General features: G+C 41.8%; 2 protein-coding genes across 2 annotated transcripts in view; one reads left to right on the plus strand and one right to left on the minus strand.

The window, feature by feature from the left end:
* adam10a (ADAM metallopeptidase domain 10a) overlaps positions 1 to 7,341 on the plus strand; it is a 208,873-nt gene extending 201,532 nt beyond the window's left edge. Inside the window, 2 exon segments of the mRNA XM_072470713.1 lie at positions 2,461 to 2,587; positions 5,362 to 7,341. Of these exon segments, the coding sequence (XP_072326814.1) occupies positions 2,461 to 2,587; positions 5,362 to 5,462 (228 nt within the window). The 3' untranslated portion in view covers positions 5,463 to 7,341.
* Positions 7,342 to 9,670: 2,329 nt separating this feature from the next.
* The window catches only part of lipca (lipase, hepatic a), a 118,614-nt gene continuing 116,190 nt past the window's right edge, over positions 9,671 to 12,094 (minus strand). Inside the window, exon 9 of the mRNA XM_072470714.1 lies at positions 9,671 to 11,721. Within this exon, the coding sequence (XP_072326815.1) occupies positions 11,607 to 11,721 (115 nt within the window). The 3' untranslated portion in view covers positions 9,671 to 11,606. The remainder of the gene's footprint in view (positions 11,722 to 12,094) is intronic.

A 12,094-nucleotide genomic window follows, 5' to 3' on the forward strand; every position in this document is an offset into this window, starting at 1 on the left:
CCTGAGAACCGGCCGAGTTCCTCCAGAATCCCCATAATTCCTGCAATACCCCCCCAACGGGTCTGTTATATAAAGGAGCAAATCATTCGCATAGAGCGAGACCCTGTGTTTCACCCCCCCCCCCCTCGAACTATCCCCCCACCAAATGTTCAATGTTCGCAGCGCCATTGCCAAAGGCTGCATGGCCAGGGCAAACAGTAGTGGGGAGAGTGGACATCCCTGTCTTGTCCTCAACACAGGCTAAAATATTCTGATCGAACCCAATTCGTTCTTACATTTGCCACTGGTGCCTGATATAGGAACCAGACCCAATCTACAAATCCCTGCCCGAACGAAAACCTTCCTGGACTTCCCACAGATACTTCCACTCTACCCGATCAAAGGCCGTTTCTGCATCCATGGCCACCACCACCTTGACCTCGCGCCATCGCAGGCATCATTATTACGTAAAGGAGCCGCCTAATATTGGACGGCAGGTGTCATCCCTTAACAAATCCCCTCTGGTCCTCCCCTATTATCCCCAGAACACAGTCCTCTATCCGTGTGGCCAAGATCTTTGCCAGCAATTTTTCATCCACATTTAGCAGGGAGATTGGCCTATACGACGCATAGCTTTCCGGATTATTATCCCGTTTCAAAATAAGGTAAATCGATGCCTGTGATAACATCGGGGGAGCACTCCCAGCTCCTTTGACTCATTAAAAGCCATCACCAACAGCGGCCCCAACAGCCTGGAAAATTTCTTCTAGAACTCCACTGGGTATCAGTCCAGTCCGGGTTTTGCCCAATTGCATCGCCCCAACCTCTCTATTACCTCCCCCAAGCCCAATTGGGGCACGCAGATCCTTGACCAACTCCTCATCTAGTCTCGGGAACTCCAGCCTCCCAAAAATCGTTTCATCCCCTCCTCCCTGGCTGGGGGTTCGAACCGATGTATGCAATTTTCTGTAAAACTCCCGAAACACATTGTTCACCCCACCGGGTCCAGAACCACCTTCTCTTTTTCTCTCTCTCTCTCTCTCTCTCTCTCTCTCCTCCCCCCCCCCCCCCCCCCCCCCCCCCCCCCCGTCCCTCATTTTCCCTATCTCTCTCCCCACCTCCTGTTTCCTCAGCTGATGCGCCAGCATCCTACTAGCTTTCTCCCCATATTCATAAACCACCCCTCTTACCCTCCTCAGCTGTCCCTCCGTCTTACCTGTGGGTAGGAGACCAAATTCTGGCTGCAGTCTCTGACGCTCTTTCAAAAGCCCGTCATCTGGAGTCTCCGCATATTTCATGTCCACCTGTAAAATTTTGCCTACCAATCTGTCCACCTACTCCGTCTTCTCCTTATGGAATTGAGATGAATTCTCCCCTGATAACAGCGACATCTCACAAGACTCTGGAGAATCTCGCAAGGCGCGGAGCCTGTCGGGAGGCTCGCTGGAAGCCTCTCCCGGCGTTCTCCAGTGCGCTGTGCTCTCCCTTGAGCACAACGTGGCCAGAGAATCGCGCCCTTTGACTGTGTCCAAGCAGTTGGGCATCTAACCTTATATGGCCTTTTTACCTAAGTGCCTGATTTTGTTAACGTTGCTGTGAAGTTACACCTGACTTCACACCCACCCGTAATTAATTTTTTCAAAAATTACATAAATTAGATCAATGTTTCCATTATTTCCTAATTTATTTCCAGTTAGTTTATGTTGAAGTTCTGCCTCTGATGAAATATCAATGTGGAGGTACTAGGGAAGGCCTTCCGCATTCCTGTGCCAATTTACCAGTACATCTTGGCAGGCAAAGACAAAGCAATTTGGAGGGGGTGTACCTCTGTGTTCCCCAGCTTCCTGAGTCCAGCAACAAAGATTGTGTTCGCCCCTAAAGAGTGTAAATGGGAGAAATAAGTCTGCCATGTTTCTGAACATTTGCAGTTGTAGGAACACTGGATGCTGGGTCATCTGTTGAGATTGGTAGAGGGGGCATCGAGGTGGAACTGAAAGGTGCCTGTATCACAGTCCAAGTATGGCTTTGTATAGACCCCATTCAGTTAGTTGTGAGCTTGGGTAAATTGTGTTTTTTATTTCTGGGTGGGACACTGACCATCTCTCTTTGTCACTTTGCACTTCTTCTGTCAGACTGGTGCAACTTAGAGGCCCAGAAATCCAATTAGGGTCAGGAGGACATCTGTGGGCGAGGCACCCACCTCACTGCGGCTGCCGCAGTACTAGTGGAAAGTCCGGCCACTTTCTGTATTATGTTGTTGAGGAACATTGGGAAAGAAACAATGAGTGAAGCACAGGACCATATTAAGCCTTTGTTGGTGGTGTTTTAGATTTGGTGGTGCTTGTATTTCTGTTAGATGATTTTGTCCAATCTTCTGTTGCTTTTAGCAGTGTAGTGATGTGATTTAATCCCTTGTTTTGCTTTGCTAAATCATTTAATGTGATTCAATTCCTAAGAGCAATTCTGTTTTTTTCCTTGTAGGCTCATTGGTGGGCTGTCCTGCTGATGGGAATTGCACTCATTATGTTGATGGCTGGATTTATTAAAATCTGCAGTGTGCACACTCCAAGCAGTAACCCCAAACTACCACCTCCTAAACCACTTCCAGGTAAATAACCGTAATGTTTTATGAACAACCGATTAACATGCAGGATTGGGGGGGGGGGGTACTTACCGGCCCTCTCCGAACAGGTGCTGGAATGTGGCGACTAGGGGCTTTTCGCAGTAACTTCATTGAAGCCTACTTGTGACAATAAGTTATTATTATATCAAGTGAGCAAGCATTCCAGGAGAAGCTAAAAAGCTAAAATTCAAATGTCAGATCGGACTGGTTCTGTTGGGATATTATTGACTTGTAATCCAGTCCTTCAGTATTTTAACTGCTGTCCACCCTTCCACCTATAACCTAACTCTCTATCTCCAGAATATAAGCTTGATCTTTTTAACTTGTGTGTGCAGGTTAGGTGGATTGACCATGATTAATGCGTGGGATTATGGGGATGGAGCAGGGGAGTGGGTCTAGGTGGAATGCTCTTTTTCGGAGAGTCGGTGCAGACGTTAAAATATATTTTTATTGAACATTTTATAATGAATACTGAACAATTAAAATGCCTCCTGCACTGTAGGGATTCTATGAATTCTGTTGTGGCATTTTGTGCAACACCACGATGTGTACCCATCATATTGATTGCACGGTTAATTTTTCTTATTTAATGTTGTTCCTCTAGCCCCTTGACGTGATCGACACCAGCTCCTCCATGTCTTCTTTCAGTACTGGTATTTAAGTAGCTTACGGGAGCAGTTCTTCTGTACAAGTGGGACTAGCCCTTGGAGCTTTACATTCCCCTTAAAGAAGGAGCAAACTGAACATGTTAGGTTTGCAATCCAGTGGCACAGCTGAGAGCAACTAAAGTTTCTAACTGAGGGCAAATGAGCTCAACTCAGTCAAAATTGAAATGGGAACTCAAGACTCTCTTAAAGGGCAGCACGATGGCACAGTTGTTTCACAGCTCCAGGGTCCCAGGTTCGATTCCCGGCTTGGGCCTGTGCGGGGTCTGCACATTCTGCCCGTGTCTGCGTGGGATTCCTCCGGGTGCTCCGGTTTCCTCCCACAGTTCAAAGATGTGCAGGTTAGGTGGATTGGCTATGCTAAATTGTCCTTCGTGTCCAAAAAAAGGTTTGGTAGGGTTACGGGGATAGGGTGGAGGTGTGGGGATAGGGTGGAGGGTGTGGGCTTAGGTAGGGTGCTCTTTCCAAGGGCCGGTGCAAACTCGATGGGCCGAATGGCCTCCTTCTACACTGTAAATTCTATGAACTGAAAATCCAGTTTGCTACCATATATTGTATTTCATGTAGTCAGGACTTTGTCACCTGGTTGGTTCCTGATCTCTGCACTATTCTCTTCAGTCAGAATTGTTAAAAGATGTTTGTATGATATTTCCAAGCATTGTTTTTATGTAGACATTCGCTCTGTTAGTCTCAGATATATTTGCCTCTGCACTTAAAATACAACTGTCTGATTAAAGTTCTTTCTGAAGTGTTAGAAAATTTTGAGTTTTCACCATGTGCAAACATTTTGAAAATGCCCTCCACAGAGTTAAGTGAAGTTCTTGCCTTTTGATGCTGTTCACTTTGGATGACTGTACACTGTGGCAGTATTTCCTCAACTAAAACCAAATGGACTTTAATATGTACTGCACATGTTTAATTAGCTTGTCAGTTTTCGTGAGGTGTTGCCCACAGCACAGCTCCTGTGAGCATATTAATTCTGCTCACTGAACTTCCCGTTCGGAATGTGTTCTGTATACTTGCCCTAACAGGGACTTCTTCTCCATAATCTGTCTTCCCTATAATCTGTCATGAGCATCAATGTTGACAGGTAGAACCATTTACTTTTTATTTCTCGTGTAATGGAGATGTTTAACAATCTCACTGCCTCTTGTGCCTTTTCCCTGAATTGGCTCCATAACTTGAAGATAAGCAGAACATCTGTGGGTTTTCTGTGAATGATCCAATACATCAGTACAAAATGAACGCATCAATACTGCTTCCACAATCCGGAGTTGCAATAGCTTGCCATCTCCTTCCTTTCACCAAACTGAGCATTTTATTTTGCATTCAAAAGAATTGGAAGGGAACTAATCAGACATTGGCTAAATTCTTCTTTCTCCTGCTTAAGTTTTAGCTAAGTAGCAATTATTTAAATAGTTGGGTATCCAGTACATTTGTATTTAATTAAGATGTTAACAGAATACATGGGTGGCATGGTAGCACAGTGGTTTGCAGTTGTTGCTTAGCACGCCAGGGTCCCAGGTTCGATTATTCCCGGCTTGGATCATTGTCTGTGCGGAGTCTGCACGTTCTCCCCGTGTCTGCGTGGGTTCCTCCGGGTGCTCCAATTTCCTCCCACAGTCCAAAAATGTGCAGGTTAGTGGGTTGGCCATGCTAAATTGCCCTTCGTGTCCAAAAAGGTTAGGTGGGGGTTGCTGGGTTACGGAGATAGGGTGAAGGTGTGAGCTTAAGTAGGATGCTCTTTCCAAGGGCCGGTGCAGACTCGATGGGCCGAATGGCCTCCTTCTGCTCTGTAAATTCTATGATATAGAATAATGTAGACCTGACTACACCTTGATGGTCAGCTGACTTTATAAATCAGCTGAATTCTGGGAATTTATCTTTTTTATAAGCACTAATATAACATATTTTGTATAGAATTTGACATTTAGAATTTTTTGTTCTCACTTCTAAGAATGTCCAGGACCGTGTTGCATTTGTTGAGCAACATATTTACAGTGCATGTTCGCTAGTGCTATAGCTTCAAAATAAATTCCACACAAGCAATACCACAAAAGGTGTAGACCGTATCTAAATTTTATTTTTTTGCAGGCACGTTAAAACGAAGACGACAACAGCAGCAGCAACAGGCAATGCAGCCGTCAACGCCAGAGACCCGAGAGAATTATCAGATGGGACATATGAGACGCTAAACTGAAGCATTTGCCTTGGATCTTTCTAGTGCCTACAGCAGGAAATTTCGCTCCAAAGAAAACCTGTTCCTGTCATTGTCTCAAATCTGATAGAAAGCTTTTTAGGTTCTAATATTAGAGGGAACTGGAATACTTACGGTGGATGCAATCTCCAATTCAAAATGGAGAAACAAATCCTCAGTGTCCCTTCTAATCCAGTCTTAATGATCAGATCATGTTTGGATTTTATTAAATCATGTTTGGAAAGAACGTTTTTTTTTTTTTTGATGAGGCATCGCAAAGTCACATGAGATTCTTAATGCTCTTGGCCAATTGTGATCTTTCTCCTTGCACAATATGTGACTGTAGGTAATGCTATTACTGACTGCCAATTTCAAGCTTTTATGTATGATAACACAGCAATTTAGAAACCTATTTGGCAAATTAACAGATTTTATTTTCAAACTTCAGCCTGTAGTTTTAACTCGTACCCATACATCTTCCTAAACTTGTATGCAAGTAATTTGATATGAATTTAGCTGTAATGCATACATTTCTGCTGTTAAGAAAAAAAAACAATTGCTGTTTACTTGCCACACTCAGGATAATGCAAGTCGTGAATAATTTAAAAGGCCTCTCAATATTTATAGCAGCGGTGAGATGGTAATACCATGAAATTTGACTTCAAATTAAAAATCTTTATTGCTACCATTTCTTCAACTGATACCAGCAATGGACAGCTGCTGAGGTGTACAGCTCTAGACTGAATGCTCTGGATTGGGGATGTGATAGTCGTAATGCATTAAATTTAATAAGTTATGATTGTTTAAGATTGTGTAAAATTGGCAATATTTGATTTCATTTTTAGGAAATAGTTGGCTAGTGTGTTCTGAATTTCGCTGGAAACTGGTGCAGATTTGCCTGAATAACATTTTCAGTTTTTGTTTTTGCTTTTACAACGTGTGGAAAGAATTGTGACAAATCGTTTTTTTTTTTATATTTTGGAATTTAGGTTTGAGATTTGGGATTATATTTTTTTTAAATGCATACTTCTGTGAATTCTGATAATTACAAGGGCAACCACTGAATAGCAGGCGCTCCACTTTTACAAAGAGCTTATAGCTCTTCAGGGGGAGTTTAGAAATTTCTATTTACTAAGAATTGAAACTGCTGAACAGAAAATTATAAATTCAAAAAAGATGGTGTTTACTTGGACAGATTACAAATTGGATGCCTGTAGAGGCAAAGAAAAACCCGCTAAAATAGCATGATCTATTTTCCTCTTTTAAATAGTGAAAACTTGTACAGTAATCAAGAACATTTTTCAAAATACAACTTTTTGTACATGGTTTAGAAGACAATTTTGTATTGAAACCCAACAATTAATGTCTGATTCTGCGGAATCAATGAATGATCTTAACAATTGGAAATAAAGGTTTCTTTTACTTTGAATCATTTTCTTTTGTTTTACATCGTGCGGCTGAAAGTGGCGTTTGTGTTGCAAACAATGAAGGGACTTTTCGAAAAGCCTATTTAAGGGAAAAAAAATCTAGAGTATTAAACATTTCATATGGTAATATTTTGCTTGTATTATCCTGTGGTAGGACACAGGCAGGACTCGACTGCCTGGTCCATTTTTCAGTCTTCAAACCTCCTACTAGGGATGTGCACTGAACCATACATTTCAAGATTAGTTCTGGTAGGAATGAAGAATCCTCCAAAAGAAGACAAAAAAAACAAATACTACTGTCATATTTTAATGCCCACTGTGTTTTATACAGTATCTTTTTGTTCATTGGGAAAATTTTTACTAAAAGTTGCAAAAAGTATTGTGCAGATATGTAAGTTTTTTTTGAATTACTTGAAATGCATTAATAAAGAATAGACTTGATCGACCAAACGAATGTCCTACTTTCTTGAAGTTAACTGTAAAAACGTGTCATCCAATGGATTTTGGTGCTTTACCCTGTTGAAGTGTCAGCCCAGAAAGAAAAAAACAGTTCAAAACTTTCAAATCCCTGTGAACAAACAAGACCAGTTTGGACAAGCTTTTCATTTCAGTGGTAGAATTTTTACATTTGTTTTTAAACACTGCTGCATTTTAATCGAGACTAAAGCGAGAAACTCCTTCTCACCCTCATCAGACTCCAGTTGCTCTTATTCCATTTCTATAATTGATTTCTGGAAGGTCTCTCCGCTGATGTGAGAATTTTTGTCCAAAGGCTTGGTCGACCTTTCAGATGCAATTTATTAGACTGCTTTGGCATTATTTAGTCAAAGACTTTAGACATTTAGGGCTTCTTTATCCTGAATAATGCCCCATACGCGACCCAAATTAGTATTATTGCATTTGACAAAATAATTTTTCTTTATTTCCAAACAAACTGAAATGCAGTTTTTTTTTTTTTTTTTTTTTTTTTTTTTTCCTGAATTTGCAGATCTGGCACCTTTTAAGCATTTTGTGTTGTCAGTAAATGGAATTTTTCCCTCGCCACAGTAACTTCCTACAGACTTGCATGAAAAGCATCCTTCCTGTTATGTCTTGGAAGACTGCCATTGATATTGCTGCTGAATAAGTTATTTTTCCCCGACTAAGAATCCTACTTTTTCCTGCAGTTCTCTTCCTTCTCCCACCACTACCATCCAAAAATTAATAAGTGGGTGGAAAAGCACTTTAAAAGTGATGCATGCATATATTATCAGCAGATCTCAAGTCATGTTTTCCACTTGTTCCTGCGGATCCTCCTCCTTCATGAAGATCACAACATTATGGGCGTGATCTTCCAAAAGGGAACAAAGTTCCCTAGCAAGCGCGTTTAGCCGCTTGTTTCCCAGCACTCGCAGTGCCAAGAAACACGTAGCTATTCAGCACTACTCGTGTTGAATAAGGGGCCTAAACCGGAAACGCGCAACCAAGGCTGCACATAGCCACGTCTTTTACAAGGGGGAGCTACACTTGCCCGAACACCCCCGTTGTAGTGCGAGATAGGGATGCCATTTTTAAACCGCATCCAGATCACCGAGGCCCACAAAAAAAAGAAACCTTCTCCTGTCTGAACGCAACATGGGAGGGTCCCCCGGCCCCCCCAACATTTACGGTGGCCATCCCCAACCCAATTGGATGTGCATGCAAAGAAAATGGCAGCTTGGCACCATGGCAGTGCCCCTGCCAGCTGGATACCTTAGCAGTGCCAAGGTGGCATACAGCCGTGCCAAAGCACCACCTTGCCAAAGGGTCTTCGATCCCTTTGGGGTCCCCCATGCGTGCTGTTCTGCCTGGTTCCCATTTGTGGAGACCAGTATCAAATGGCGCTTGCCCGACATCCCTGAGGCGAAGGAATTGAATCCCAAAGCCTCGGGGTACCTTGGAAATCTGCACATTGAGTAAGACCAGCTGCCTTGCCAGTCACTAATATACAGATTTTCCAAAAACTGCTCCCATCCATTGTGGACAGGATTCTCCTTGCAACATCTCGCGAGATTGCATTGAATCTCATGAGGTGTTGCAAGCCGGGTGGATCATGGAGCTGGATCTCCCGTCTTTCACTGGCCACGTTGCGCAGCAGTCAAATGCTTTTCGGTGCAGCGTGGCGGAAGATCGCACCCTATGTTTTAACTGGCAACGCCACCTTATTCTGGATCAAACTTCACACAGCAAGGAAATGCAATATTAACAGTTGAGCACCGAGTAAAAGTAATATCTTGACAAAATCGCCTAAAACACCATAACGTGCAATTACAACATTAAGATGGCAATTTGGAGTGAAGCTAGAAATAACTTGACACATATTTGCAATCAGCATTGCACTGAAACAGAAAAATGTATGTACATCAGACAATGAGGTCAAGTCTTATCATTTTTTTGGGTGAAATGGAGCTAATGCAGTTTGCAAATCTACCAAAACTTTCCATCCCACTTCCACTTAATTGGTTCTCTACGTGAAACCCTTCCACAGGGATAGAATTATGTTAAACTAGGATAGGTTTGGTGTGCAAGATTTGTTATCATCTGCTGGAAATTGGGTTTGGGCAGATGTTTGCCTTTGACCCAATATTTTCTGTATGAACTAAGCATTTAGACTCTATTGTTAATGCAACATGACATCTACTGAGCTTGTAAATTGCTCAAAACAGGAAAATTGCATCACCTGCTGCCAGGCACAGCTCTGCCAGAGTGGTTTACACTCTCATTTTATACTGTTTATCGAGAAACCTGCAACAACGCAGAGTGAGGCAAAACAGTAATTAATCTTAATTCTGTAACCATTCTAACATTTTTAAAAGGATGGACAATATGAAAAGCCCCCCCCCCCCCCCCCCCCCCCCCCCCACACACACACAATTAAATGTGGCCTTTTGTAAAGTAGCATTGGAGAATTTGCATCTCAACAAAATGTAGAAGGAACAGAAATCGAGCAGCAATGGCTTCATGTCTAGCTGGTTTAATTTCTTGAAGCAATAAGTCAACATTGAATGCTTTCCTTTCCTGCAGAATGTTGGCTATAATGCCACTATCATGATTTCAGGTCACATTGCATCAGCAGAGGCTTCAAACCTATTACAATAGTTGAAATGTGATCCATCAATCTTATTTTTGCTATGTGCGAAAGGGAATGAAGCTTAGTGAGGTGCCTGGAGCAAAAGTATATTGGATGGCAATTAAATGCAGTGGGGTTTTTTGTTACGTATAGTACTCTTAATCGGATACTGTTGCAAAAAGAGTTGAGTACCTAAATGAACTATGAGGACAAGAACCTTTATGTTCTACAGGAATTTGCAATCTGCCACTTTTTGGTGTGATTAATTAAATCTAGGCATGAACATTGTATAATCAGTGTATACTATACATGTTTATTGAACTCTTTATTTTAGTCAAAGGTTACTCTGTACCACATTACAGAGGTAATTACATAATGACCAGAATTATAAATGAAAGCTATCACTGTATTCCAATTGAATAACTTGTATTTGTGACAGTTTAAATATGTTTCACCTCTTTGGGATCCTTCCAAATAGAAAACTTCCATTTTATATCTTCTGTTGCAAATGAAGAATACTTTAAAAAAAACATTTAAGAGTACCAAATTATTTTTTTCCAATTAAGGGACAATTTAGCGTGGTCAATCCACCTACATGGCACATATTTTGGGTTCTGGGGGCGAAACACACGGACAGTGACCCAAAGCCAGGATCGAACAAGGGACCTTGGCGCCATGAGGCAGCAATGCTAACCACTGTGCACAAACGGAGAATACTTTGATTGTACGAAATAGTCATTAGTTTGTTAAGAGTGAATGTTTAGAAATACAGGGAGCATTGGTTAAAATTGAGTCTGATTAAGTGAGTGAGAGCAACAACTAATTATTTGTCATTGAAAGGCTTTGACAGTTTTACCCAAAGACAATGTTTCCGAATGTCCCTTTAGCTAAAAATATATTTTTATAAATTTATGTATGTCTGCTTGAATACATTCAAATGTATCTTACTGTATTGTTGCCACCCTTCCTGTTTTGGCGACAGTGCTATTGTTAGTCTTCACTCTAACCCATTTGTGAAATTACTTGTCTCTATAGATGACAAGCATATATAATTAGTCACAAGTGCTGGATTTCAGTAAGTCAAATCCCAAATTAAATTTAATGTTCTCGTATCTATATCCTCGAGTAACTTTTTTGAAATGAGGATATCAATTTATTTTACTAAACACTTAAGCCAATATTTCTGAAGAGAAATTTTGGGGAAACCAATCCCATCAGTTGTTGATTTTAGAATGAACTATATTCATGCATAATAAACACCTTCTGACGGTGAGAATTCTGTTATCCTGTGCTCTTAATATATTATCAGGAATTTCTTACCACACAGGGCTGGATTCTTCCGTCCCGCCAGCCGCAAGAACGCTACCGGTGAGATGCGGACAATGGAGAAGTCCATTGACTTCGGGCGGGATTCTCCGGTTGCTGGGCGGATGCGGCCGGAGAATCCCGCCCTGTAAGTTTCTACAATAATTATTTACTATTCATAAAAAAAAGTCTTTCATTCCTCTGTATAGATCCAGGATACTTTTTATCACTTTTCTTCAATCATGTTTTTGGTTGCCTGTTAGAAGAGGTTTCTGATTTTTGGATGAATTCTGTGAAATGATGACCTTGGTTTCAGCTGCTCTTAGGTTGATATTCTCCTGTGACGCTTTCTGCTCCTGTCGCTTACACACCGAACAAATTTTTTCTCTTGGGCTGGTTGAAGGTGCATATCGATGTTTGAGGGACAGAAGGTGACTCTAGAAAGAATTTTGTGAAGAAACAGTTAATTCTCGTCCATCTTAATCAAGCGCTGGCAATGATAGAGTAGCACTTCTGTAACTCGTGATTGTAATCTGATGTTGGACAATTTGTGAACTATTTCATCATTGTAATTGGCTGGCTGAGAGCTATTTTAATCATGGCTCTCATCTATTCTAATAACCCAGGGTGGCATGGTGGTGCAGTGGTTAGCACTGCTGCCTCACGGCGCTTAGGACTCGGGTTTGATCCCGGGTCACTGTCCGTGTGGAGTTTGCGCATTCTCCCAGTGTCTGCATGGGTCTCACCCCCACAACTCAAAGTTGTTGCAGGGTAGGTGGATTGGCCACACTAAATTGCCCCTTAATTGGG

Source organism: Scyliorhinus torazame, chromosome 12 (assembly GCF_047496885.1).
Source record: "Scyliorhinus torazame isolate Kashiwa2021f chromosome 12, sScyTor2.1, whole genome shotgun sequence".
NCBI classification, from domain to species: Eukaryota; Metazoa; Chordata; class Chondrichthyes; order Carcharhiniformes; family Scyliorhinidae; genus Scyliorhinus; species Scyliorhinus torazame.